At 45.2% G+C, this 26,891-nt stretch overlaps 1 protein-coding gene across 3 annotated transcripts in view; it reads right to left on the minus strand.

Annotated features, from left to right (window-relative positions):
- Positions 1-871: 871 nt before the first annotated feature.
- Positions 872-26,891, minus strand: part of LOC140206708 (NACHT, LRR and PYD domains-containing protein 3-like) — a 43,484-nt gene continuing 17,464 nt past the window's right edge. For 2 of the 3 annotated variants that reach the window (XM_072274873.1, XM_072274874.1), the window contains exons 3-11: positions 25,271-25,367; positions 20,984-21,415; positions 20,258-20,430; positions 13,044-13,215; positions 12,880-12,945; positions 4,021-5,788; positions 2,755-2,841; positions 2,108-2,605; positions 872-1,946 (exon numbers count right to left, since the gene is read on the minus strand). In XM_072274873.1, the coding sequence (XP_072130974.1) occupies positions 1,859-1,946; positions 2,108-2,605; positions 2,755-2,841; positions 4,021-5,788; positions 12,880-12,945; positions 13,044-13,215; positions 20,258-20,430; positions 20,984-21,415; positions 25,271-25,280 (3,294 nt within the window). In that variant the 5' untranslated portion in view covers positions 25,281-25,367 and the 3' untranslated portion in view covers positions 872-1,858. The remainder of the gene's footprint in view (positions 1,947-2,107; positions 2,606-2,754; positions 2,842-4,020; positions 5,789-12,879; positions 12,946-13,043; positions 13,216-20,257; positions 20,431-20,983; positions 21,416-25,270; positions 25,368-26,891) is intronic. The other variant, XM_072274875.1, reaches the window with a different exon arrangement.

Consider the following 26,891-nt stretch of genomic DNA (forward strand, 5'->3'; position numbering starts at 1 on the left):
GGGCCATATCTAACTCCCTCTTAAATATAGCCAATGAACTAGCCTCAACTGTTTCCTGTGGCAGGGAGTTCCACAGATTCACCGCTCTCTGTGTGAAGAAGTTTTTCCTAATCTCGGTCCTAACAGGCTTCCCCTTTATCCTCATCTTCCCATCTTCTTGGAACAGTTGTTCCATTCTGAGGTCTCCCAAGTCAGGTCTGCCATGTACATCAATTGTTATGTGCCGATGGTGATAACATTCCTGTTTCTGCCCCACCGATTTCAGCTGGTTGATATGCTATCACCCACTTTTATCTGGAGAAGTCACTGACGGACTTGCTTTGTCGGAGGGAGCTTCTCTCTGAATTTGACTGTGGTAGTCTGTGACGAAACCGTGACCCTGGTTTTGTGTGTAAGGACGGTGCGTAGGGAGCTGCACTTTGTGTCTGATCACAAAGTTTTGTGATGGGACGGTGCCGAGGGAGGTTCGCTCTGTGTCTGATAACTGGTGAGTTGATTCGGATTGTGTACTAACACTGTGTCTGACCCGAGATTTTTTTTTTTTTTTTGATTGGACGGTGTGTAGGGGATTCGCTGTGTCTGACCCTGGTAATGTGTGATGGGACGGTACGGAGGGAGCTTCAGTCCGTATCTGACGCTGGGAGTGTGCGACGTGATAGTGCTTCACCACGTGTTTAATGTCGGTGTTCCACTCGCATTCCTCCCTCTTCGGGACTTCTGTGGACTAGCGCCAGATATTTTATCGGTGCTTCTAATCTCTTCATTCGATTTTGTCTGCATGGACGAGGCGTTACAGCGGTCTATACAGTTCATCATGACAAATGTAAACTAAACAGTGCGTGGCATTCGGGAATTAGTAAACTGCTCACCGTTTTATTTACAAAACTATAAAAGTTTATTTGCACAACAAATACACAAGGTACAACCACTCATATTTTACAATACTGTGAGTACACTCAGTTTTAAAAAAAATGGTTACTAGCGTCTATTAAACAGTCGATTCCCTGTGGGGCCCAGCGCTCCCGGAAATCCCCCAATGTACCTATTGCGACGCATGCTCCCTCTCCGAGGACAGCTGGGCACGAACGCATCCTCGGAAGGGGGACAACCATTCGGACGGGCACAGCCCTCCACGTACCGCCGTCTGGATCCGTGAATAACCATTTTGGCCCGGCCCAGGAACAATCCTACCAGGAGATCCTCCTTGCGACCCGCCCTGTTCTGTATCGGGTGCCCGTATATGAGAAGCGCGGTGTTGAAATGCAGCCCGAACCTGAGCAGCAGCATCGTCAGATACTCATACAGGGGCTGCAACCTCTACCACAGTCACACACAATTAACTGACCGCAGACAACGAGTGACAGGTTGAATAATCAGTCCAGTTTCTCAGCGACACTCAGCATCGTAGAGCCTATGTTTATAAAATCACACCTCAGGGCAGTGTCCGAGATCGCTACAGACCAGTGTCACAGCCGAGGGCTTTGTCAATTTAACATCATTATATCGGCCAGACTGCCGAATGCACCGTCCTCAGCTCAAAGTGAACAAAAGCATTCTCTCCCGGGATAATCCCACCCTGGGAACTGAGCCCCACCCACGGAGTCTTCCTGTCTGTGTAATTTACCGGGGTCACACTTACGGAGCTCTCAACACGGACGAACGCTGGAAGGCAGCGACACTTGACGTAAGGCGGAATACGTCACTGCCGAGCCAACTCTGACGACACAGAGGGCTCGCCCAGGACCAGGGTCCATTAGATCCGTTGGAAATTAAAGAGGACGGCGCGCATTGAAGGAGGGAAGGAAATCGGTCAAAATACCCCTATCCCGCGGGCGGGGATGTTCACACATGCAGACGTTCACAGCTCCACTTTCAGTCCGGGTCGGAGTTCCGTCAGAGACTCCAGTTCCATCTTCCCTGTCTCACTGAACTGATTCCCCGCCAGGCTGAAACAGATGGAGGAAAAATCTGAAATAAATGGATTACACTATAGTGTCGTAACAGGGAACTAGGGTTAATTTTCAGCAACACTCACAGATAAATATCACCAGAAAACCCGTGAGTCCGCTGATATTTTATCACATTGAACATTAACACAAACACTCACCGGATCCATTCCAGACGCGGGAGGTTCAGTACGAGGCGACGGAGAGCGGGGACAAATAGGTCTGTGAGCGAGTTTGATGCCAAGCTCAGCACCTTCATTGATCGTTTTGTACTGAGATCGGACGCGAGATCCTCGGCACCAGAATCTGTGAGCCCGACACTGTAGAGCCTGGAGATGAAAGAGAGAAAGAGTAAGAGTAAAGGACGCAGAGAGACAGGACACGGTACAAATCCCCAGAGTTTATCAGTAATACAATTACTGATCACATTAATATTTGGTCTCAGACACCCAATGACTGTAAACACAATCTCCCAGTCTGGTACTTGCCACAGTTTCTGTATTTCACACTCCGGATTCCTCAGAGCCGCGGACACCAGTTTCACTCCAGAATCTCCCAGTTCATTACCACTCAGGTTCAGCTCCACCAGTGATTGGTTTGTACTGAGAGCGGAGGCGAGATGTTCGGCACCAGAATCTGTGAGACCAACGTAGTCCAGCCTGGAGATGTGAGAGAGTGGGGCGAAGGATATAGAAACAGGAGATAAAAATCCCCAGTGTTTATCAGTAGCACAATTAATGATCACATTATTGTTCAGTGTCAGACACCTAGTGACTGTAAAGACAATATCCCACAGCCTGGTACTTACCACAGTGTCAGTACTTTACACTCCTGGTTTCTGAGAGCCGCAGACACCACTTGCACTCCTGAATCTCCCAGTTTATTATCCCCAAGTCTAAACGCAAACAGACAAATTGATGAACAAAGTGGTTCAAACCGTGGGTCTCATGAAATTTCTCTCACTCGGATATTTCAGGAAACATTAAACCCTTCAGTAAATCACTGGTCGGAGTTCCCATCACTATCAGGTCCCTCACTGCCCTGCTCCAGAGTATTCACCGAACTTCAGTAATGTAGTCCATAGGTGTGACACAGAAAAATCACCAAATTCTGTCTCATTCCACGATGGTTAGAAAAGTGTTGGTGACTTGAGAGGGTCAGAAGGGCGGGAGAAAGTTCGGCAGGAAGGAGAAAATGTCGATTGAAATGGCGGAAGGGATCCTCAAAGCGGGGAGTGGGATGGGGAAGAGAGATCCAACAGGAGACAGGGGGATGGGGAAGAGAGATCAGACAAGAGGAAAGGGGATGTGGAAGGGAGATCCCACAGTACGAAGGTGTATGTGGAAGGGAGGTCCCAAAGGATGTAGGGGAATGGAAAGAGATTCCATAGGAGGAAGTAGAATAAGGTGAAGAGATGCAATCAGGAGGAAGAGAGATCCATGATGAGGATAGCCAATGGAAAAGGTGAACCCACAAGACCAGGAGGCAGAAATAGATTGCACGGGCGGGTGTGTCTAATTAGAGGCCCACAATCCGGAGAAAAGAGATGCGCCCATGAGGTGTGGGTATCTGGTAGTGAGCACAGTCACACAGGTGGAATGATGGAAATCGCAAGGCACAGCGAAGGGAAGGGAGAGGGAATCTCACAGAAGAAATGCTCTCCCACTGACTCGGACAGTCTGCTGACGGTCTCTTGTCCCTCACCGGTAAGGGGGTGTGAATCTCTGACCCACCTGCTGCAGTCAGTGTCGGTCTGGGTGTCAGAGACAGTGAGAAGGAACATTGTCAATGGACGTGCCACAGGCAGCGAGAATCACGACCATTCCTGTGATTCACTGCTATTAAACCAGTGGCCATTGTTCACTGATCTGATGACGTCTCCAACGTCCCTTTACAAGAAATCCCAGAACCCTCTCGTCCTTGAGGAATACCGACCAATCTCCTGAGCATTTTTCACAATTCTTCACAATCTGATTTACCAGAGTTTTACACAAATTCCCTTACATTGAAACAAGACAATGGAACAGTTTCGCTGTTCAGAGTAAAAGTTAAATAAAACAACAAAAAAAAATACCTCAAATCTTGGCACTTGTGTAGCCCGGGTCCCAGCCGCTGGATTCCTTCACACTGAATATGGCAGTACTCCAGTTTGAGCTGTTTTATTGTATCACAGAGTCCGATAGCATGAGACAGGACCGCGCAGTCAATCGGGGTCAACGTCATCCCGCGGAATGAAAGTGTCTCCACAGATCCCAGTGCAGTCCGAGCCAGTCCACGATTCTGAGACTCAAACAGGTAGTGCAATGTGTTCAGGAGGCTCTTTTTACCAATTTCAGTCTCTGTGTTTCTAATCTGACGTTCAATCTCCTCCTTCACCCAGTCAATCACCCGGCAGGTTCTTTCATTAGCAAATGGACCCAGAAACTCCTCCAGGCCCCGAACTGTCATTGGGGAGGAGAGACCAGCAACAAAACGGAGAAATACTTCAAATCGCCCATCTGTCGTGTTGTGGGCCTCAGTGAGGAAGTTCCGGATTTTCCTGGGATGTATAGTCAGGAATTGTGCGACTGCAGCTACAAACTCTTGGATGGTGAGGTGTGGGAATGTGTACACCACACACCGGGCAGAATTCTCTCTCTCCAAAAGCTCCATCAGGAACCCGGACAGGAACTGCGAAGGCTGCAGATTGTAGCTGATCAAATCGCCATCTGTAAAGACGATCTTTTTCTGGGACAGCCCTGTGAAGGCCATCTGACCAACCCTGAGTAACACATCACGGAGATTCTCAATATCACGGCCGTGGTTTTTTAAGATGTTGTAAGTATAGTAGGAATATAATTGGGTTATAGTTTTGGGAACTCGCTGGGGGTCCCTGTCTCTTTGTGTGAAGAAGGGGCCCAGTGCCAGAGCGAGGATCCAGCAGTAGGAGGGGTTGTAGCTCATGGTGTACAGGATCTCGTTCTCCTTCACGTGTTTGAAAACAGCTGCTGCCACCGTCTGATCTTCAAAATGCCTATAGAAATAATCCTTGCGTTCCTCACCAACAAATCCCAGGATTTCAGCACAGACACTGATCTCCGCCTTTTCCAATAAATCTAAGGCAGTGGGTCGGGTGGTCACCAGCACTGAACACCCTGAGAGCAGCTTGTGCTGGATTAAACTGTACACTATGTCAGACACTTCACACCACCACTCGGGATCTGGGCACTGGTGCTTTAGTTCTGTGTCTCTCCGACCGTCAGCAAAATCGATTCTGTGCTTGAATTCATCCAAACCATCGAATATAAACAACAATCCCTCTGGGTTCTTCCAGACCTCTCTCAGGAAATTCCCAAAGTAAGGATATTGATCCAGAATCAGTTCCCTCAGGTTTATTCTACAGTTAATAGTGTTTAAATCCCGGAATTTGAAACTGAAGACAAACTGGAATTGTTGGTATATTTTCCCCGTGGCCCAGTCATAAACAAACTTTTGTACCATTGTTGTTTTCCCGATCCCTGGGACTCCGGCCACGACAGCCGAACTTCCCGAAGATGATCGTGTGAAGAACCTTTTCATTCTTTCCCAGGAACTATATGAGTAACTGCTCTGAAACAGATGATCAATGCGGATTTTCTCCAGCTCTCCGCGGAGATGTTTCTCTCTCCACTCCTCGTGGTCTCTGCCTCTTGCCAGCAGCTCATGCTCCACCAGTCTCCGATCTCGAAGAGTAGAAATGACCGTGAGCTCAGCGTATCGATCAACCAGCTGGAAAACCTTCACCTTCTCCGTCATCAGGATCGTGTTCACTCTCAGTGTTTCAGTTTGTGCCCGCAGAGTCTCCTTGTGTTTCTGCTGAACATCTTCCATGGGAACAGAGAACATTGTCAAAATGTTAAATGGCTCATCTGACAAGGAACTGTATAACTGCATTTCAACATTCAGTGTTTAAGATTACATGAATTAATTCAAGACTCCCTGGATATTAGGACAGAAAGTAACATTTTGTTCACAGGCACCTGAATTTACAGCGATGAATGTCCCAGAAAATGTCCAATCCTCATAATCTGGTACTGATTACTTGTGAAGGTGAGCATTCCTCTGGTATACTATTGCAATCCTGACTGCACTTCCATCAAAACAACATTTCACTATATTTAGAACACTACTTGTATCATTAACAGGCGTTGTTAATATTCATCTGGTGTGGAAATATGGAGAGCAGGACACTGTGCATTTTGGCAAATCTGCACGCTGGGTAGTTACAGGTGTCCACTGCTCTTGTATGAAAATAGGAGGGGAATATGCGTGAAGTTTTGTATCGATAACGCATTGGAATGATAAGAACGAAAATGGGTAGTTTTCAGTTTTAGAGATGGAGGAGCGGTGAAAGACGGTATCTCTGTGAGTGAGAGAGACCACAAGCGTCTGAGTGATTTAAGTCATGTTTCTGGGAGAGGGGGTGCAGTCTTGGCAAATGCTACTGATCAGTCTGGCAGTGCGGGTGTGGGGCGCTGTATTATGGGTCTTCTGTCTGTCAGAGTTGACCATGGATGTTGGGTCCCGCTGACTAGATACGCAAGCCAGGACACTACGATATGGAGAGAAAACTGCTGCCCATGTAGCTAGCTCCATCTCTCCATGCATCTGATGAACCCAAAGGAACGGCAGAGACCGATACGGTTTGGAACCAGAAGCGCTGGCGTTGCCAGTCTGCGTTGCTCCAGCTCCAGGCTTTTCCCATTGGGTTGTGACGGGGTCCTGAATTACCCTTATAAACTGTGCTCGATTACCCCTACGAACTGTGCTTTTGAAAAAAGACAGAGAGAGTTATTTAACACAAACACCTTAAACACCTTGTTTGCAAGAGAGAGGGAGGGAGAGAGAGAGAGAGAGAGAGAGGGAGAGGGAGATGAAGACTGCTCACAGGTAATTTATACTTTCTCCAAGGACACTGCCTGTTTGACGAGAGAAGGGAGGAGTTATTTGAGAGACAGTTGGTACTCAGTACGGTGAGATAAATAGAAGGTCAGATGATGGGCCTGAAACACATGATTTTGGACACAATGAGCTTTGTTGTGCCCACCGAAAAAGTGGGTTTTGGGGTATTGATCAGGCGGATCGATGAGTGGTTCTCGTAGTGCAGAGAAGGTGTGACCGGAGGGGAGTTATTTGTGTGTCCAACCCTCGCATGGGTTGATAGCTCCACCACAGAATAGCGGTCCCCTTTGTTGTTGTCACAGTCGGTGACTTTTAAAGGATTTCGGAGGACAACGGGAAGATCGACGGCGTCAGCTCACCTGAAGATTCAAATCTCTCCCTCTCTCTCTCTCCAGCACTACTCAACTCACTACCACGAACTGAACTGAATTTTACTCATTATCGTAAGACTATCTATTTACCCCTAGACTTAAAGAAGCATGGTTTTCTTATATTTCCACATGTATATAATCATTGCAAACCTGTTTGATTTATCTGCATTTATATTACTGTATTGCGTAGTTACTAACAAATATTATTGGTTAATAGCAATACTGGACTCCAAAGTGTTTTGTATTTCTGCTGGCTCTTTAACCCATCACTGTGTACGTGACAGGGTTTACTCCCAAAGTCTTCCCAATGAGGGTAAAGTTGCAAAGCAGCGGAGGGTTGAGATCAGAATTTTCCTTCTTTTGGATGAGCGGCCGGTCATGGCCGACGAGTCGAGTCCCATCTGCCCGAAGCGACCGGTTTTAAGTCGCCAATCACTCGCCTGTGCCCTTCTCCTGTCGGAAGAGATGCTTCCACCAACGTATCCCCACGACCAACGCCAGTATAAAATCTTAGCAACCAAGGGGCTCTGTATTATTGACAACGATAAATCGGTAAATTGGTTTATTATTGTCACGCGTACCGCGGTACAATGGAAAACCTTTCTGCATGCGATCCAAACGGATAATTTAATCACATCGGTACAATGAAGTCGTACAAGGTAAAAGAGAACAGCATATTAGAGGGAAACAGTGTTGCAGTTGCCGAAATCATTGGCAGGTTAGGTTTTTTTTTTGAACTGTTGCCCTAAACTGTGGAGTTCAGCACCTAACACTACAGTACTGGTGAAAAGTCTTCGACACAGTTATAACTAGGGAGACTGAGACTGTAAGGGATGCAGACTCCAGTTGTTACTTTTAAACACACGCGCAAAACTTTTTTTAATTAATTGAACCTTTCTTAACACTGCCATTATTTTATCTTTTATTTTCTAATTTCCACTGTATCCCAGATTGAACAACATCGTCCGAATTAGGTGCTTTATAAAGAACTTATTATTTCTATCCTTTCACAGTTCAAACTGTTAAATCCTGAGGTACGGCCATATCCAAGCACAAACATTTCTCAATTGATAGGCAATTTCAGACTCCTGTCGTGGTGTATACTATTGTGACTTTCGGAAGATTTACATGGGTGGAGCTAATTGTACTAATGTACAGTGGTTTTGGGATGAGACCAGTTGTGGATATTACTATCGGGACAATGTACATTTTGTTCACGTTCCACATTCTTTCAATTTCCCTTAAATTCGGCATATTTCTGATGTTTTTCATGAATTGATCTCTGTCAGTTATGTGTGTTTGGAATGGCTATAGCTATTTTAAAACGTTGTTTTTGCTTGTTTATTCTGTAAAATTACAGCCAGAGAGTTATTGCGTATTGTCCTACCTGTAACAGTGGATTGGCCACAGTTGGATGTGTAGGACTCTAATACTAAAAGTGGAGCAGGCTTGTATTTATGGTAAGGTATGGTGTCTTTCATCAGTTGTAGTTTAAGCAAGATTTTTGTGAATGTTGCTGGGGGGCGGGGGTGGGAATCGAACTGAAGTGAGGGAGGAAAGGGAGGCTGGCTCACAAATAGAGAAAGCTTGGAGACAGTGCGAAAGGGAGGATAGGCAGGTGATAGGGAAGGGACGCGCTCAGTCCTATGGATTGAGATCTGTCTATTTTAATGCGAGGAGTATCATGAATAAAGCGAATGAGCTTAGAGCGTGGATCAGCACTTGGGGTTTTGATGTTGTGGCCATTACAGAGACTTGGATGGTGTAGGGGTAGGAATGGCTACTTAAAGTGCCAGGCTTTAGATGTTTCTGAAAGGTCAGGGAGTGGGGAGGGGGAGGGGGCGGGGGAGGTGGCGCTGTTGATAAAAGATAGTGTCATGGCTACAGAAAAGGAGGAAGTCATGGAGAGGTTGTCTACCGAGTCTTTGTGAGTGTAAGTTAAGAATAGGAAGGGGTCAACAACTCTACCGGCTGTGTTTTTATATATATATAGACAACCCAATAGTAACAGGAACATCAAGGAGCAGAGAGGGAGACAGATTCTGGAAAGGAGTAATAGTGACAGGGTTGTTGTGGTGAGAGATTTTAATTTCTCAAATATTGATTGGCATCTCCTTAGAGTGAGGGGTTTAGATAGTGTAGAGTTTGGTAGGTGTGTTCAGGAAGGTTTCTTGACACAATACGTAGATCAGACTACAAGAGGAGAGGCTGTACTTGATCTGGTATTGGGACGTGAACCTGGTCAGGTGTCAGATCTCCCAGTGAGCAGAATTCTATCTTCTGCACCATAGTATTGGAGAGCGATAGAAACAGACAAGTTAAGGAAACGTTTAAATGGAATAAGAGGAAATACGGGGCTATCAGGCAGGAACTTGGAAGCATAAACTGGAAACAGATGTTGCCAGGGAAACGTACGGAAGAAATGTGGCAAATGTTCAGGGGATACTTGCGTGGAGTTCTGAGTAGGTATGTTCCAATGAAACATGGAAAAGATGATAAGGTACAAGATGTACAAGGTATACAAAGGCTGTTGTAAATCTAGTCAAGAAGAAAAGACGAGCCTACGAAAGGATCAAAAAAAATCTAGGAAATGATAGGAATCTAGAAGATTACAAGGCTTGCAGGAAGGAGTTTAAAAATGAAATTAGGACTGCCACAAGGGGCCATGAGAAGGCCTTGGTGGAAAGGATTAAGGAAAATCCCAAGGCATTCAACAAGTGTCGGGCAGGGACAACTCCAGGTTACTGAAATCAGTACTCTACGGAGAACTCTCTCTTGGCAAGAGATACAAAGACCATTTTAAGCAGCAGGAAAATATCAAAGTCAACGAATGTCAGCAGCCGGCTTGTGACAGAGGCCGCAGGACATTGTTGAACTAATTTTAATGATGTGCCATCTTGTTACCTCTTACTCTTCACAAGTAAAGAACCAGCCATCCATACACATACACCCAGAGATAGGCACCACACACACTTTACTATAATTCTTTTTTTTTTTTGGTCTCTATTATGTTTATTGCATTGTGGTGCTGCCGCATTGCAACTAATTTCATAATATATGTTGGTGATATTAAACCTGATTCTGAGAAGTTTATCTGACTGTTCTGTACATTTTTATATCTGCTGTTCCTCTTCCTCATACTGTCCTAGTCCATGTTAATGTAAGTGTGCTCGAGTAAACATAGTGCTTTCTATTTTTTTTTTTAATTTGAGTTCTCATTTTTCTTTACAAATCTTTCAGATCCGTTTCAGACCAAGATACTACACCAAAAAGAGTACGTCAATATGTACATAGTGAGTGTTCAGTGTCTATTCTATTTTTACTTCTCAGCTCTGTTTGGCAGATATTCTTACACCTTGATGTAAATTTAGTATTTCTTTAGGTTTGAGGTTAATTCAGATTTTCTTCAACCTTGAATTAACTTTTGTTGGAAGATTTTCCTTTATCACACACTCATCCATTTTCTTATATGTTTCATATTCACCTATCGGTTGTATTGTAACCTCATGCTCTGCTTTATATTCTATTAACTCTACTGCACCTTTCTTTATGTTCAATGTTCTGTACTTTTCTGGTCTAAGTTTCATGTGCAACTCTTTGGAAATTAGTTCCATTATTTGCATTATTTGTTTTAGATTTATTCATGCAAGAGCAACTAATTTCAAATCATCCCTGTATAGCTGTCTCAAGGTATAACTCGCATGTTTGTTTGTTTTTTTTAAATTTGTTTTTCTGAAAAAATAGAGAGCGGGTTTAAAGCTAGATAAAACCATAGTGAGCTTAGTGAGTCGCTCTAGAAAATCCCCACATTTATTTTGATAACGGTGGTTGTTCCGCTGTGGTTGTTAATAGGGAAAGTATGGTACACAAATGCTTTATCAAATCTTGTGGAAATTTCACAAGTATTCGATGCATTTTATAGATATTACGAATTTCTCTTAACCATGCAAGGGAGAAAATCAAATGATTTTTAATAGACAATATAACGCTGAAAGAGCACTGCGTTCCCCAGTGCTTGATATAGAATTACACAATCTATTATCAGTTGTTCCTTAAATCCGTTCATACCCAAACAGTATCTTTCTGCTCTTCTGTAAGTATATTGCGGTTATCTAAGTGAGAAGTTATTAGTTACGAGATACACAGTGTTACAATTTTATATATAAAGATGTCATATTATTATTAAGAGCGAATAATAACATAGTAGGTGACCATTCAGCAGCCTTATAAATGCAGAATTAAAGCTGCCCTTGAGGCTGGTCTTACAAACATTCGGCCTTTTTTATCTACTGCTCCACAGGAGTATGAAAGAAAGAATGTTTGAGGTGGGTTACGGTTCAAGAGCAAGGCTTTGGCTGGGGGAAGTCGAGTTTTGCTAACTTGATTGAGATCTTCCAGGAGGTGACAAAAGTGATGGATGAAGTTACACATGGATATTGTCTACTTGGATATCAGCAGGATGTTTGACAACGCCCAACACGAGAGGCTTATACAGAAAATTAACATGTTTGGGAACCGTGGTGAATTGTCCTGGCTGGCGGGGACCCACACATTGGGAGAAATTTCTTTCGCTGACGTATGGTGAATCTGTGAAATTATTTTCAGAGACGGCTGAGGAGGACAAGTCGTTGGGTATAATGAAAATGGAGGTTAATACGTTCCTGATTAGGAAGAGCATCACCGTTTGCTGGAAGAAGGCAGGGTAATGGTGTAGAGAGGAACTGCTGAACAGGTTCATCAGGATGTTGCCTGGATTCCGTGGCATGTGAGACAAGTAGAGGTTTGATAAACCTAGTTTGTTTACTCTAGCGTTAGAACAGAGATCGGACAGAGGTGTAAAAGTTTGAGAGATAAGGGATTGGGTAGACAGCCTGTATTTTGTTTGTTTGTTTGTTTGTTTTCCCACACAGGACCCATGTCTTGTACCAGAGGAAATTTGGTTAAGATGAGATGGGGTGCATTTACAGCACTTATGGGTAGTTTGTTTGTTTTTTTTTCCACAGGGTAGTGCCTGAAATTTACCGTCTAGGTCATGTCGGAGGCAACGATGTCATAGATGCTCCTAGACACACGTGACTATGCAGGAAATGCAAGAATAATATAGAAAGAGGATACTGAAGCGTTTTTTTTCCCTTCTGTTCCAGATATATAAAGAGTAAAAGCAATTGAGAGGGTCGATACCGGACCGCTGAAAAATGATGTAGATGCAGTAACGGGTGAAAAGGAAAATGTCAGGAAAAAAAAATGTGGAAGTCGCGAGAATATTACAAAATGTAAAGAGCATCACCGGACAGATTTGAGTTTCTAGTGCCATTGCGAAGGAGAAGATGCTTCGGTATCTGAAAGGTCTGAAAATAGAGAAGTCGCCTGCACTGCACGATACAGAGTATCAGGAGACTCCTTGGGTTGTGTGGGCATTCCCAGAGCATTTGGACCTGGAGTGAAGGCTTCTGCAGAACCAACAGCTGGATTAATAGAAAAAATACATTTTAGAATATTCAGGCTGCAACGAGAGATTCTCTGAATTGTTACTGGAATTGCAGAGATCACCAAAAGATTAATGGTGAATTTTAATTCCGAGATTCTGTCAAGTCACAGCCTGACATTTGAGATGTAGTTTGAACTGTGCATTCAGCACTCACCTATCAATTGAGTGGGTAACTCAGATAACCCTTGGGCAATGTTCATGTACTTCTCTCTATCAGGACCTGTTTAAATAAAACAAAAGTCCATGAAAACAGAGCTAAAATAATTAGAACAATTTATTTCAATGTGCCTTTGTGTTCAGTGCGTGTTTTTTACGTACCGAGCTCCTGTATTTCCCTCAGTATTCTGTCCAACTTTGGTAACTCAGTCCTCCAGGTCACAAAGGATTCCCACATCGCCTGCCGGGCCTGGGAGCCTTTGCCCATCACCAGACTGAGGAATAGTCTGGAACTCTCTGTGCGGTGTCCCTTCTCTGTCAGTTCAGTGACTTTCTATAAAAGAAAAAAAACAGTGAATTTATTGCAGAGCAGACAGACAGACATGGAGAATGTGCAGGAAAATATCTGTTCATGGCCCCAGTAGCTTCTGAACAGATGCACTTACTGGGCCGCTGCCTCATACTCCCCGGGTTCAGCCATTAACAGAGAAACAGTAACTGAAGGAAATTCTTCATCAAAATTGTGAAAGAATAAGGATTTAGTGATACCCTACAGTATATTCAACGTGATTAATTTACTTCTCCATCAATTGGGAGCAAGAAGGCTAAGGGTGAAAGGCTAAGGATTTCCGGAGCGAGGCAGTTTTACTACTCGGAGTAAAAGAGTGGCAAGACTGCGCAGGCGCCTGACGTCAGCACGTAGAGTGAAAAAAAAATTAAAAAGAAGACCGCCATATCCAGCGGAAAGCGGAGTGAGAGGTGGCAGAGTGATAGTGCTTTGGCTCAAACGGGCTGAGGAGGTAACGAACAGAGGTAGGTCTACTTGTGTTAATTGCGGGAAGGGGACATATGTGGGAGGTTCTGGTGTCTCCCAGCCTCCCGGACGGCCATATCTGCACCCGGTGTGTCGAGCTGCAGCTCCTAAGGGACCGGGTTAGGGAACTGGAGATGCAGCTCGATGATCTTCGTCTGGTCAGGGAAAGCGAGGAGGTGATAGAACGGAGTTATAGGCAGGTGTTCACACGGGGGACAGGGAAGTGGGGCACAGTCAGGCGAAGGAAGGGAAAGAGTCAGGTACCAGATAGTACCCCTGTGGCTGTACCCCCTGATAATAAGTTCTCCTGTTTGAGAACAGCCTACCTGGGAGAAGCAACAGTGGCCGTGCCTCTGGCACAGAGTCTGGCCCAGTGGCTCAGCAGGGTAGGGAAAGGAAAAGGAACGCAGTGGTGATAGGGAACTCTATAGTTTGGGGGTCAGACAGGCGACTCTCTGGACTCAGGAAACAAACTGGGATGGTAGTCTGCCCCCTAGGTGCCAGTGTCCTGGATGTTTCAGATCGCGTCCAAGATATCCTGCAGTGGGAGGGCGAACAGCCAGAAGCCGTGGTACATATTGGTACCAATGGCATAGGTAGGAAAAGGGAAGAGGTCCTGAAAACAGATTATAAGGAGTTAGGAAGGAAGTTGAGAAGCAGGACCTCAACCGTAGTGATCTGGGGATTACTGCCTGTGCCACGTGACAGTGAATACAAGAAGAGAATGAGGTAGAGGATAAATGCGTGGCTGAGAGATTGGAGCAGATGGTAAGGATTCAGATTTCTGGATCATTGGGACATCTTTTGGGGCAGGTGTGACCTGCACAAAAAGAACGGGTTGCACTTGAATCACAGGGGGACTAATATCCTTGCGGAGAGGTTGTTAAGGTTACTGAGGAGAGTTGAAACTAGAATTGTTGGGGGGTGGGAACAGAACTGAAGAGACTGGGGAATAAACGGTTTGCTGACAAATAGAGAAAGCTTGAAGACAGTGTGTGAAGGAGGATAGGCAGGTGATAGAGAAGAGACGCGCTCAGATGGACGGTTTGAGATGTGTCTATTTTAACGCAAGGAGTATTATGAACAAAGCGGATGAGCGTAGAGCGTGGATCAGTACTTGGGGATATGATATGGTGTCCATTACAGAGACTTGGATAGCTCAGAGACAGGAATGGTTGCTTCAAGTGCCGGGTTTTAGATGTTTCAGAAAGGACAGGGAAGGAGGCAAAAGAGGTGGGGCGTGGCACTGTTAATCAGAGATAGTGTCACGGCTTCAGAAAAGGTGGACGTCATGGAGGGATTGTCTACGGAGTCTCAGCGGGTGGAGGTTAGGACCAGGAAGGGGTCAATAACTCTACTGGGTATTTTTTATAGGCCGCCCAATAGTAACAGGGATATCGAGGAGCAGATAGGGAAACAGATCCTGGAAACTTGCAATAATAACAGAGTTGTCGTGATGGGAGATTTTAATTTCCCAAATATCGATTGGCATCTCCCTGGAACAAGGGATTTAGATGGGGTGGTGTTTGTTAGGTGTATTCAGGAAAGGTTCTCGTCACAATATGTAGATAACTCTACAAGAGGAGAGGCTGTACTTAATTTGGTATTGGGAAATAAACCTGGTCAGGTGTCAGATCTCACAGTGGGAGAGAATTTTGGAGATAGTGATCATAATTTTATCACCTTTAACATAGCATTGACAAGAGATAGAAACAGATAGGTTAGAAAAGCGTTTAATCGGATTTAGGTGAATTATGAGGCTATCAGGCAAGAAATTGGTAGCTTAAATTCGGAACAGATGTTCTCAAGGAAAGGTATGGAAGAATGTGTCAAATATTCAGGGGATATTTGTGTGGAGTTCTGCATAGTTACGTTCTAATGAGACAGGGAACTTATGGAAGGGTACAAAGGCTGTAATAAATCTAGTCAAAAAGAAAAGAAAAGTTTACAAAAGGTCCAGAGAGTTAAGTAATGTTAGGGATCTAGAAGATTATAAGGCTACCTGGAAGGAGCTTATAAGGGAAATTAGGAGATCCAGAAGGGGCTACGAGAAGGCTTTGGCGGGCAGGATTAAGGAAACCCCCAAGGTATTCTACAAGTATGTGAAGAGCAAGAGGATAAGACGTGAAAGAATAGGACCTACCAAGTGTAACAGTAGGAAAGTATGTCTGGAACCGGAGGAAATAGCAGATGTATTTAATGAATACTTTACTTCAGTATTCACGATGGAAAAAGATCTTGGTGATTGTCGTGATGACTTGCAGCAGACTAAAAAGCTTGAGCAAGTAGATATTAAGAAAGAGGATGTTCTGGAGCTTTTGGAAAGCATCAAGTTGGATAAGTCGCTGGAACCGGATGAGATGTACCGTAGGCTACTGTGGGAGGAGCGGGAGGAGATTTATGAGCCTCTGGCGATGATATTTGAATCGGCAATGGGGACGGGAGAGTTTCCGGCGGATTGGAGGGCTGCGGATGTTGTTCCTTTATTCAAGAAAGGGAGAAGAGGTAGCCCAGGAAATTACAGTCCAGTGAGTCTTACTTCAATGGTTGGTATGTTGATGGCGAAGATCCCGAGAGGGAGGATTTATGAACATTTGAAGAGGTACAATATGTTTAGGAATTGTCAGCAAGGCTTTGTCAAGGGCAGGTCGTGCCTTTCGAGCCTGATTGAATTTATGAAGGATGTGTCTAAACACATTGTTGAAGGAAGAGCAGTAGATGTAGTGTGTATGGCTTTCAGCAAGGCATTTATAAGGTACCCCATGCAAGGCTTTTTGAGCAAGGAAGGAGGCATGGGATCCAAGAGGACATTGCTTTGTGGATCCAGAACTGGCTTGCCCACAGAAGGCAAAGAGTGGTTGTAGATGGGGCATATTCTTCATGCTGGTCTGCGACCAGCGGAGTGCCTCAGGGATCTCTTCTGGGACCCTTACTCTTCATGATTTTTATAAATGACCTGGATGAGGAAGTGGAGGGATGGGTTATTAAGTTTGCTGATGACAGAAAGATTGGAGCTGTGGATACTGTGGAGGGCTGTCAGGGGTTACAGCCAGACATTGATAGGATGCAAAACTGGGCTGAGTAGTGGCAGTTGGAGTTCAACCCAGGTAAGTGTGAAGTGTTTAATTTTGATAGGTCAAATATGATGGCAGAATATAGTATTAATGGTAAGACTTTTGGCAGTGTGCAAGATCAGAGGGATCTGGGGGTCCGAATCCACTGGACGCTCAAAGACAGCTGCGCAGGTTGACGCTGTGGTTAAGAAGATATTCGGTCTATAGGCCTTCATTAATCCTGGAATTGATTTTAGGAACCGAGAGGTAATGTTGCAGCTATATACGACCCTGGTCAGACCCCACTTGCAGTACTGTGCTCAGTCCTGGTCGCCTCACTACAGGAACGATGTGGAAGTTATAGAAAGGGTGCAGAGGAAATTTGCAAGGATGTAGCCTGAATTGGCGAGCATGCCTTATGAGAATAGATTGATGGAACGCGGGCTTTTCTCCTTGGAGCGACTGAGGATGAGAGGTGACCTGATACAGGTGTATAAGACGATGAGAGGCATTGATCGTGTGGATAGTCAGAGGCTTTTCCCAGGGGAGAAATGGTTACCACAGGAGGACACAGGTTTAAGGTGCTGGGGAGAGGTACAGATGAGATATCAGGGGTAAGGTTTTTACTCAGAGGGATGAGTGAGCGTGGAATGGGCTGCCGGCAACGGTGGTAAAGGCGGATACGATAGGGTCTTTTAAGAGACTTTTGGATAGGTACATGGAGCTTGGAAATATAGAGGGCTATGGGTAAGGCTAGTAACTTCTAAGGTAGGGACATGTTCGGCACAACCTGTCGGCCGGAGGGCCTGCATCGAGCTGTAGGTTTTCTATATTTCTAATGAGCAACATTACATCAAAAAGATGTGACAACAAGAAAGGAAGAGAGGGGAGAGCGAGAGAGCGAAAAAAAAATGATGGTGGTCATCACTGAATCGTGGCTGAAAGAAGATCATATTTGGGTGCTTACATCCAAGGATAAATATTTAATCGAAAGGATAGGCAGGTGGGTGAAAGGGTTGGGTTGACTCTGTTGTCACAGAAAAATAAAAAGTCCTTATAAAGAGGTGACATCTGATTGAACGATGCAGATGTTAAGAAACTGCATAGGAAAAATGACCCTGATGGAACAGTCACCAGGATGTGGGCTACAAATTCCAGTGGGAGAGAGAAGAGGCATGTAAAGTGCTCAATATTAAAATAGTCATGGGAAATTTCAATATATAGGAAGCTTTGCAAAATCAGGTCAGTGCTGAATCCCAAGTGAGGGAATTTATAGAGTACCTAAGAGATGGCTTTTGACAGAAGCTTATGTTTCAGCCCACTATAGGAAAGGCGTATCTGGATTCGTTGTTGTGTATTGCACCAGATTTGATTGGGGAACTTAAGGTAAATAAACCCTTACGAGGCAGTGATCAGAAAACAGCAGAACCCACACTGCAGTTTGAGAGGGAGAAGGTGAAAGGTAGCTGTATCCGTATTATTGTGGAATAAAGGAACTACAGAGGCATGAGAGAGGAGCTGGGCAAAAATAAATTGGAAGAGGACACTAGCAGAGGCAACAGCAAAGCAGAAATGGATGAAGATTCTGGGAGAGATTCGGAAGGTGCAGGTAGAGGTAGATAATCCCAAAGATGGAAATTTATACCAAAGGGAAGATGATCAACCGTGGCTGATGAGGAAGTCAATGCCAGCACAACAGCAAAGGAAAGGGCATAGAATATAGCAAAATATCGTGGAAAGCTGGAGGCCTGGGAAGCTTTTACTAACCAGCATAAAGCAACTAAAAATCCCTAAGTAGAGGAAACATGAAATATGAAGGTAGACTAGCTAATAGTGTAAAATAGCTTACCAAAACGTTCGTCTGATATATATATGTATGCTCTTTCAGGACACCTATTGATTTTTGGGGTCATAAGGTATCAGCTTTGTGCGTGATAGTTCATGTCTAACCAATCTTAAAGTTTTTACAGGAAGGTAAAGTTGATGAATCGAAGGAGTGGGTGTTGTCTCTATGGACTTTAGCACAACATTTGGCAAGGTACCGCCAAGGAGGGTGGTCAATAAAGTTCAGTTGTTCAGCATTCAACTTAAAATGGTAAATTGGATTTGACATTGGCTTTTTGGAAGAAGACAGAGTGGATATAGACTGTTGAATCCCTGACTGGGAATTTGTAACTCGTGCGGTGCCACAGGGATCGGTGCTGGTTCTGTTGTTGTTTGTCATCGTTATCAATGATTTGAATGAAAGTGTGGTTAATTGGATCAGCAAATTTGCGGATGACACCCAGAGTGGGTTAGTGTAGTGGAGAGTGAGGAAGACTATCAAAGCTTGCAGTGGTGTCTAAATCAGCTGAGAAATGGGCTGAAAATGACCGATGCAATTTAATGCAGACAAGTGTGACGTGTTGCAATTTGGAAGGGTCGATCTTATACAGTAACTAGTAGGACACAGAGGAGTGTAGTAGAAAAAAAAAACGATTTGGGAATACAGGTCCATAATTCTTTAAAAATGGCAGCAAAGGTAGATAATCGGAAAGAAAGTATTTGGCACACTAGCCTTCATTAATGAAAATCTCGACTACAGAAGGTGAGATATGATGTTGAACGTGCATAGGACATTTCTGAGGCCTAATTGTGAGTATTATGTGCAGTTCTGATCACCTACTTATATGATAGATGTAAAGAAGTTTGAAAGAGTACCGAGAAAATTTACAGCGATTTTGCCGGGACTGAAGGACCGGAGTTATAAGAAAAAATTGAACAGGTTAGGACTTTATGCCTCACTACAACAAGAGGTCATCAGTAAAAGATGAAAGGTGAAAAGTTCAAGGGGCACATGAGGGGAAACTTCTTCACTCAGAGGGTGGTGAGAGTGTGGAACGAATTTACAGCGCAAGTTGTACAAGCAGTTCAGAGAAGACTGGATAGATAGATGAACGATAAAGGGTCATGGCCCGGTGCAGGTCAATGGGAATAGGCAGTTTCAGTAGTCCGGCAAGGAATAGATGGGCCAAAGGGCCTGTTTATGTGCTCTAACTTTTTATGACTATGACCTCAGCCAGTCATTTTTCGGGATCTCAGCTGGAGACCAGACCAGCTGTGGTTAGCAGTTTTCCCTCCCTCAAGTACCGCAGCGAAGCCAGTTGGCCCAATTTACAATCTGACAGTTTAATATTCACACTGAATTAATGATCTGAGGTGAATTTGACCGACGGTCCTGATAAGATGCAAAATTAAGTTTGGACTGAATGCCTTTTCAACAGTCCAGATATGAACTACTGCACTTCTAACACACTGATAAATACAGCAGGTGTGAGAGGAAAAGGTGACGTTGATTCTGCACTTCCCAGTGCTCCCCGCCTTAACAGCTGAAACCAGATCTGCTGGAGACAATCAGAGATCAAAGTCTCTGTTGTCACGTAGAATTCCTAGAATGTGCAGGAGATTAATATTGATCACTTTTCCCTCAGATACCAGCAGTTCGGTGATAATACACGAAATACACTCACCTCATTTTCTTCTCGACTGAAATGTCCCTCCTTTGTCAACATCCAACCGAGCCTTTCAACCTTTTCTTCAATCGCTTGTTCCAGTCTGTCCCTGTAGAACTTTGTCAGTTGGTACAATTGATATTCACCTCCCTGCGCCAGGAGGTCAGAGATTGCAAACTCTGGCTCTGTGACTATAAAATGAGAACGTAGACATGAACTCAAATATTCCTTATCTTCACGGCTCTCACAACACTCAGCAAATCAATAATGTCTTGAAACTCAATATTCAGCCGTCTTCAGCAACAAACACGGATTTTGTACCAATTTCCAACACTGACCTTAAAACCTACCCAACAATGTTTGGGCATCACATCACCAGAAGGGCAACTTTACTGGAAAACTGACCCACCTCCAGCCAACACAATCCAGTTATTTAAAATTAGGCTGGGCGATACCTGCTGAGGCTGTCAATGATGCTCTTTTCCCAGAGATGCTCTCTCCATCTTGGCGAATACAGGTCATTTAATTCATACCCCGGACAGCCGCATTTCCTCCAATATACATCCAGAAAATCCTCAGAGTAGGTATTACATTTCCTGCAGTGGGTTAACCCGTGTCTCACTAAACCACTTGACACACACCCACACATTCCCCCTCTTCTCTAACCAACCCTCCAACAAGGCCTCACATTTTCCCTCCTCCCTGTCACATTCTGTGAACACATCATGCTTATATTTCACTCACCTGCCCCTTGTTGGGGACTTGACAATTCCGTGTTCAATGAGCCTCCGAGCTGACAGACAGTCGCCTCACTTGTACCGGTTCCAGGGTCCCGATCAGTGTTCCTGACGTCACTGTCTCTGGGCTGACAGACAGTCGCCTCACTTGTACCGGTTCCAGGGTCCCGATCAGTGTTCCTGACGTCACTGTCTCTGGGCTGACAGACAGTCGCCTCACTTGTACCGGTTCCAGGGTCCCGATCAGTGTTCCTGACGTCACTGTCTCTGGGCTGAATTTGCTCCACTTCCGCTGCGGCCGGACCACATTCTATTGGGACATTGCTCTCAATCCGACCCTGCTTTGGTACCTTGCTTCCCGTGTCCCGATCATCTTCCCCCAATAACTTCAATGGTAAGAACCTCCTGAGTACTGTTCGAACCCGATTTAACCTCCCACCTGAAATAAATGATGAATAGCAGGTTTAGAGTGATTTGTACTCGAAGAAGGATTCACAATGGGTGTCCGCAATGGAGCCGAGACTCTGTCTCACCAGATTTGGAGTGGGACTGTGCTGGTGAATGTGAATCACACGTCCTGCTAGGGGACCATCCCGATAAGCCACAGTAATAATAATCCCCGACTACGCGTTAGCTGAACACACTGATACCCAGCTGTTATTAATGGAACGGCCTCAGGTGATACCGGGAATTATCACTGGGATTATTTCCACAAACATAAATTTCCCTGGATCATAAACTGTCCAGTCACCTGTGTCACTCACAGACAAGCCACTGGATTACTCATGGTCCGATCCTCCAGATCACACGATCTGCGTTTGTTTTGTCACACACTGTCTTGTCCCCTGGGTCACAGACTGACCATTGACTTGAGACGAAAAATGTCCAGTCCCCTGGGGTACAGACTGACCATAACCTTGAAGCCATTGATGCCTAGTTCCCTGGGTCCATCCCGTCTCCCGGATGATAATCGTCAGGTAACAACTATACAAGTCATTGGCAAAAGGACAGTCTTGTATGCAGTTCTAGTAGCTAAACGTAAAGTTTCCCTTAGAGAACTTTATGTGCACTTACAGTTGCTAATCTACAAAATGGATGTGATTCAGCTGGGAAGAGTGTAGAGGAGATTGACAAGTACGTTACTGGATGGGGCTGTTTGTTTTTTGTGTTACATGGTTCGGGTAAAATTTGTCCTGGATCATGTGAGCTTGAAGGGTAACCTTACACACCTACATAAAATAATCAGGAATGCAGATAAGGTAGATGGTCATAGTCTGTTTCCTAGGTTAGGGGAGTCTGAGACTCGAGGGCAGAAATTTAAAAAGGACCGAAAGGACATTTTTTTTTTCACGTGCCGGTTGATGGGTATAAATTACATGCAGCCAGAGGAGGCTTTAAACACAAACAAAATTACAAAGTTGTGAAGATGTGGGCGGGAAAAAGGATAGAAGAAGTCTGCAAAGGAAATTTGGGAAAAGCTGCTGGGAAATCGGGCAAGCTCAGAGACATTTAGAACAGCATGAATTAGTTGAGCCGAAGGACCCGTTTCCACACTGTAATCTCTGTTTTACTCCACCTGGAATACAGAGTTGAGCACAATGACAATGCCTACCAGAGACAGAGACAGTTGGTCATTGGTTAAAGCGGATTTCGCATCAGAGATACAGGTAATTTAAATTCAGGTAGCAGATCATCTGAAGAGGGAAGTATTGAGAATTCACGTTCACCATTTGGCCACAGACCAGACATGGACTGGGGTATTAAAACAGAATCTGAAGTCAGGAGGGTGATGGTAGCGGCCAAAAAAGCAAGAAACAGCCACTGAAGTACAAGGAGCAGGACGAAGATTATCCAGAAAGCAAGGGAAATCGGGAAGAAAGGACGCTGGAGATGGACACAGGCCCTGAACGAGACTAGGATTCAGGGCCTAGGCTAGAAACACGGGACCCGGACGTGGAACTAGGAACAAGGAGACTGGACTAGGAACTCAGAACTCCGGAACCAGAGTCTGGACAAGGACCCGGAACCTGGGTCTTGGTTGGGACTCGAACCTGGGTCTTGACTCGGAACCGGAACCCGGGTCTAGGCTAGGACTCAGGACTAGGATCTTGGCAAGGACTCGGGACTAGGATTTTGGCAAGGACTCAGGACTAGGATCTTGGCAAGGACTCGGGACTAGGATCTTGGCAAGGACTCGGGACTAGGACTTTGGCAAGGACTCGGGACTAGGATTTTGGCAAGGACTCGGGACTAGGATCTTGGCAAGGACTCGGCACTAGGATTTTGGCAAGGACTCGGGACTAGGATCTTGGCAAGGACTCGGGACTAGGATCTTGGCAAGGACTCCGGACTAGGATCTTGGCAAGGACCCGGGACTAGGATCTTGGCAATGACTCGGGACTAGGATCTTGGCAAGGACCCGGGACTAGGATCTTGACAAGGACCCGGGACTAGGATCTTGACAAGGACTCGGGACTAGGATCTTGGCAAGGACTCGGGACTAGGATTGTGGCAAGGACCCGGGACTAGGATCTTGGCAAGGACTCGGGACAAGGATTTTGGCAAGGACTCGGGACTAGGATCTTGGCCGGGACTCGGGACTAGGATCGTGGCCAGGACTCGGGACTAGGATTTTGGCAAGGACTCGGGACTAGGATCTTGGCCAGGACTCGGGACTAGGATCTTGGCAAGGAATCGGGACTAGGATCTTGGTAAGGACTCGGGACTAGGATCTTGGCAAGGACTCGGGACTAGGATCTTGGCAAGGACTCGGCACTAGGATCTTGACAAGGACTCGGGAGTAGGATCTTGGCAAGGACCCGGGACTAGGACCTTGGCAAGGACTCGGGACTAGGATCTTGGCAAGGACAGGATGAGGTACTCCAGTACGGGACGAGGAATCTCCAGCACCGGGCTGGGCGAGGAACTGCTGGCCTGGGCGAGGCACATGGACTGGATGAGGACACGTATCTCAGACTTGGGCAGGGCTGGAACAGGGCGCCTGGACTTCAACTTGAGTGCAGCAGCACGGAGCCTCGGACTTGAGTATGGGAACACAGAGCCTTGGACGTGAGTACAGGAACACGGAACACAGAGCCAGGACACCTCCTTGGGAACAGGACGTAGGGCCGGGACCCGTACACGGAATACAGAGCCAGTACCACGTTTGGGATCAAGGCTTAGTGCCGGGGCACTACACAGTATCAGGACACCTCCTACGGAAGCAGCAGCAGTTCAATGAAATACACAATCTAGCAGGGGAAAATATAATAATAATAAACAAACAAGTAAACAAATTACGTATACTGAATAGATTTTTTTTAAAAAAACGTGCAAAAACAGAAAGACTATATATTAAAAAATGAAGTAAGGTAGTGTCCAAAGGTTCAACGTCCATTTAGGAATCGGATGGCAGAGGGAAAAAAGCAGTTCCTGAATCTCTGAGTATGTGCCTTCAGGCTTCTGTACCTGCTTTCTGATGGTAACAGTAAGAAAAGGACATGCCCTGGATGTTGGAGGTCCTTAATAATGGACGCTGCCTTTCTGATGCACCTCTCCCTGAAGATGTCCTGGGTAATTGGTAGGCTAGTACCCAAGATGGGGCTGACGAGATTTACAACCTTCTGCAGCTTCTTTCGATCCTGTGCAGTAGCCCCTCCATACCAGACAGTGATGCACTGAAGAGACCCCAGGATTATCTAAAATGAAGTGTCTCATGATCCTCAGCCATTTCCAAGGCTGGCAACGCTCTCGGCTCGGCTACAGAAAACAGAGTTCGGAAAATTCCCCTCATCTACTTTGCGCAGCGAGGAGGAAGTTGATAGCTTCCCCGACAAAACCTGAAATGCTGTATTATCACACAATCTCTGAAGTCCCGGAAATGTTCTTACAACCTGCCTCTGAATTTTATAAATGAAAGTTGGCGATGTCTTTTACCTCTGAACAGGCCCTAATGAGCAACAAACCGTGAACCTGGACTTTCACGTAACAAAAAACAGTTGTCACATTCCTGTTTGTGTTTAACTCTCAACCTGTTGATTCAGGTTCTCCGGCTCCTTTCACTCAGGTGAAGCTTTGCATGGTGAGTGGAGTCATTCGACCATTACTAGTGTCAGGTCCCTGTGCTGGAACTGTTGGATAGATCGATTACACAAAGCCGCTTTACCCGTGAGATCAATGACACTGCTCGATGAAAATTTTCTCTGCCCTGTTAGCGCCTGTGTAAGTTTCTTCATCTGAACTATTGTGCACCAACAGGGAAGAAGTTTAATGAAAAATATCCCAGTGAACGTACCTGTAGCCATTCTGATTCTGACTGACGATTGTTGATTGTCGTCGTCTTGTTTACACTTTTGTCGCGGTGCAGAACAGCTCCACCTGCTGGTGATGGCCTGAATTACACACAACAAGCGGACAGTGAGTCAGAGAGAGTAGAATTACTTCGCAAATGTGACAGTATCGCCATCCTCTGTACCAGAGCAGCAGTTCGCTTAGGGACCAAACATTCACTATTAACATCAACTCTCACACCATGTCTGTATGTCTGTTCAGTAATATTTGGCACATCCTACTGATAGAGTCACAGAGCAACAGAGCACAGATACATACCCTTCAGCCCATCGAGACAATGCTGACCACAGTGCCCACAGAGATGGTCTTAATTTCCTAAGTTGGACCCATTTTCCTCCTGGCCTCTTAATTCCATCTTCACATCCCATTTGCTTCTAGAATTATACAATTGTGCCTGCCTCATTCCTCTGGCAGGTCCCTCGACATCATCACCAACCTCTGCATGAAACCGTTGCTGCTCGTGTTGGTTTTGCAATCTATTTACCACTCCTCTGCCCATTCAGATCCCCTATAAACTACGATAAGCTTCACATTGAATACCATCTACTAACTTTGTGTCATCCGCGGACTTACTGGTCAAGCCTTGTGCACTTGCATTCAAATCACTGCTATCAAATAGCGAATATCACATGTCCCAACTTGTGGATTTGCGGCACACAACTAGTTACCCGCCTCCATTTGGAGGAGAAACCTCCAACCACCACTCTTTTCTTGATATCTTCAATGCAATTTTTGAATCCATCTAACGTTCCCTCTCTGTACTGCATGTGACCTTATCTTCCAGACCAAGCCGTCATGAGGCATCTTGCCAAAGGCTTTACTGGAGTTCAATGTACAACATCCACTCCCCCACCCTCATGGACAATCATCTTCAAAAATCTTTAAAAAGTATTGTTGAACACAACTTTCCATGCACAATGCCATAACTCCTGATCACATCTGTCAAACCAAATGTTGGTTTGTATTCTGTGTGTGACTCGGCCATATTGTGGAAAAATAGCTCCGGCACCTCTCCTTCCATTTTTCCACTTACCCTCCAAAAGCCAAAATGGCAACCCATAGTAAAATTATGCTTCTCCAAATGCTGCCCCCAAGTATTCCTTCCAAGGGTTGGCCTACCCCCGATGTAACTCTCACTGGTCTATAATCCCCAGGATTAAACCCATTTGCTTTATTGAATTACAGAACATAATTTGACAGTCTCCAATCATGTGTTACTATGCCTGTGGCCATAGTGGATTCAATGATCATGGTCAGTGCCCCGTAACCTTCCCCCCTCACTTCCTGTAGTAACGTGGTGTATATTGGTAGATTGAACAACATCTCTTTCTCAATATTGCCATGCTGCTATGTTAACGTCGCAATCACTTTCCATCTCATTGGTAACTCTGAAGCAAAACATTCATTAAACACCTCGCCTATCACCGCATCCTCCAGGCACGTTTCCACCTTTGCTCCTGTGTAATCCTGCCCTCAATCTATTCACCCTCCTCTTCTTCACCCACATGTAGAACGCCTTAGGCTTTCTTTCATCCTACTTCCCAGCGACTTCTCAAGTTCCCTTT

This window comes from Mobula birostris, chromosome 13, assembly GCF_030028105.1.
Source record: "Mobula birostris isolate sMobBir1 chromosome 13, sMobBir1.hap1, whole genome shotgun sequence".
Classification (NCBI taxonomy): Eukaryota; Metazoa; Chordata; class Chondrichthyes; order Myliobatiformes; family Myliobatidae; genus Mobula; species Mobula birostris.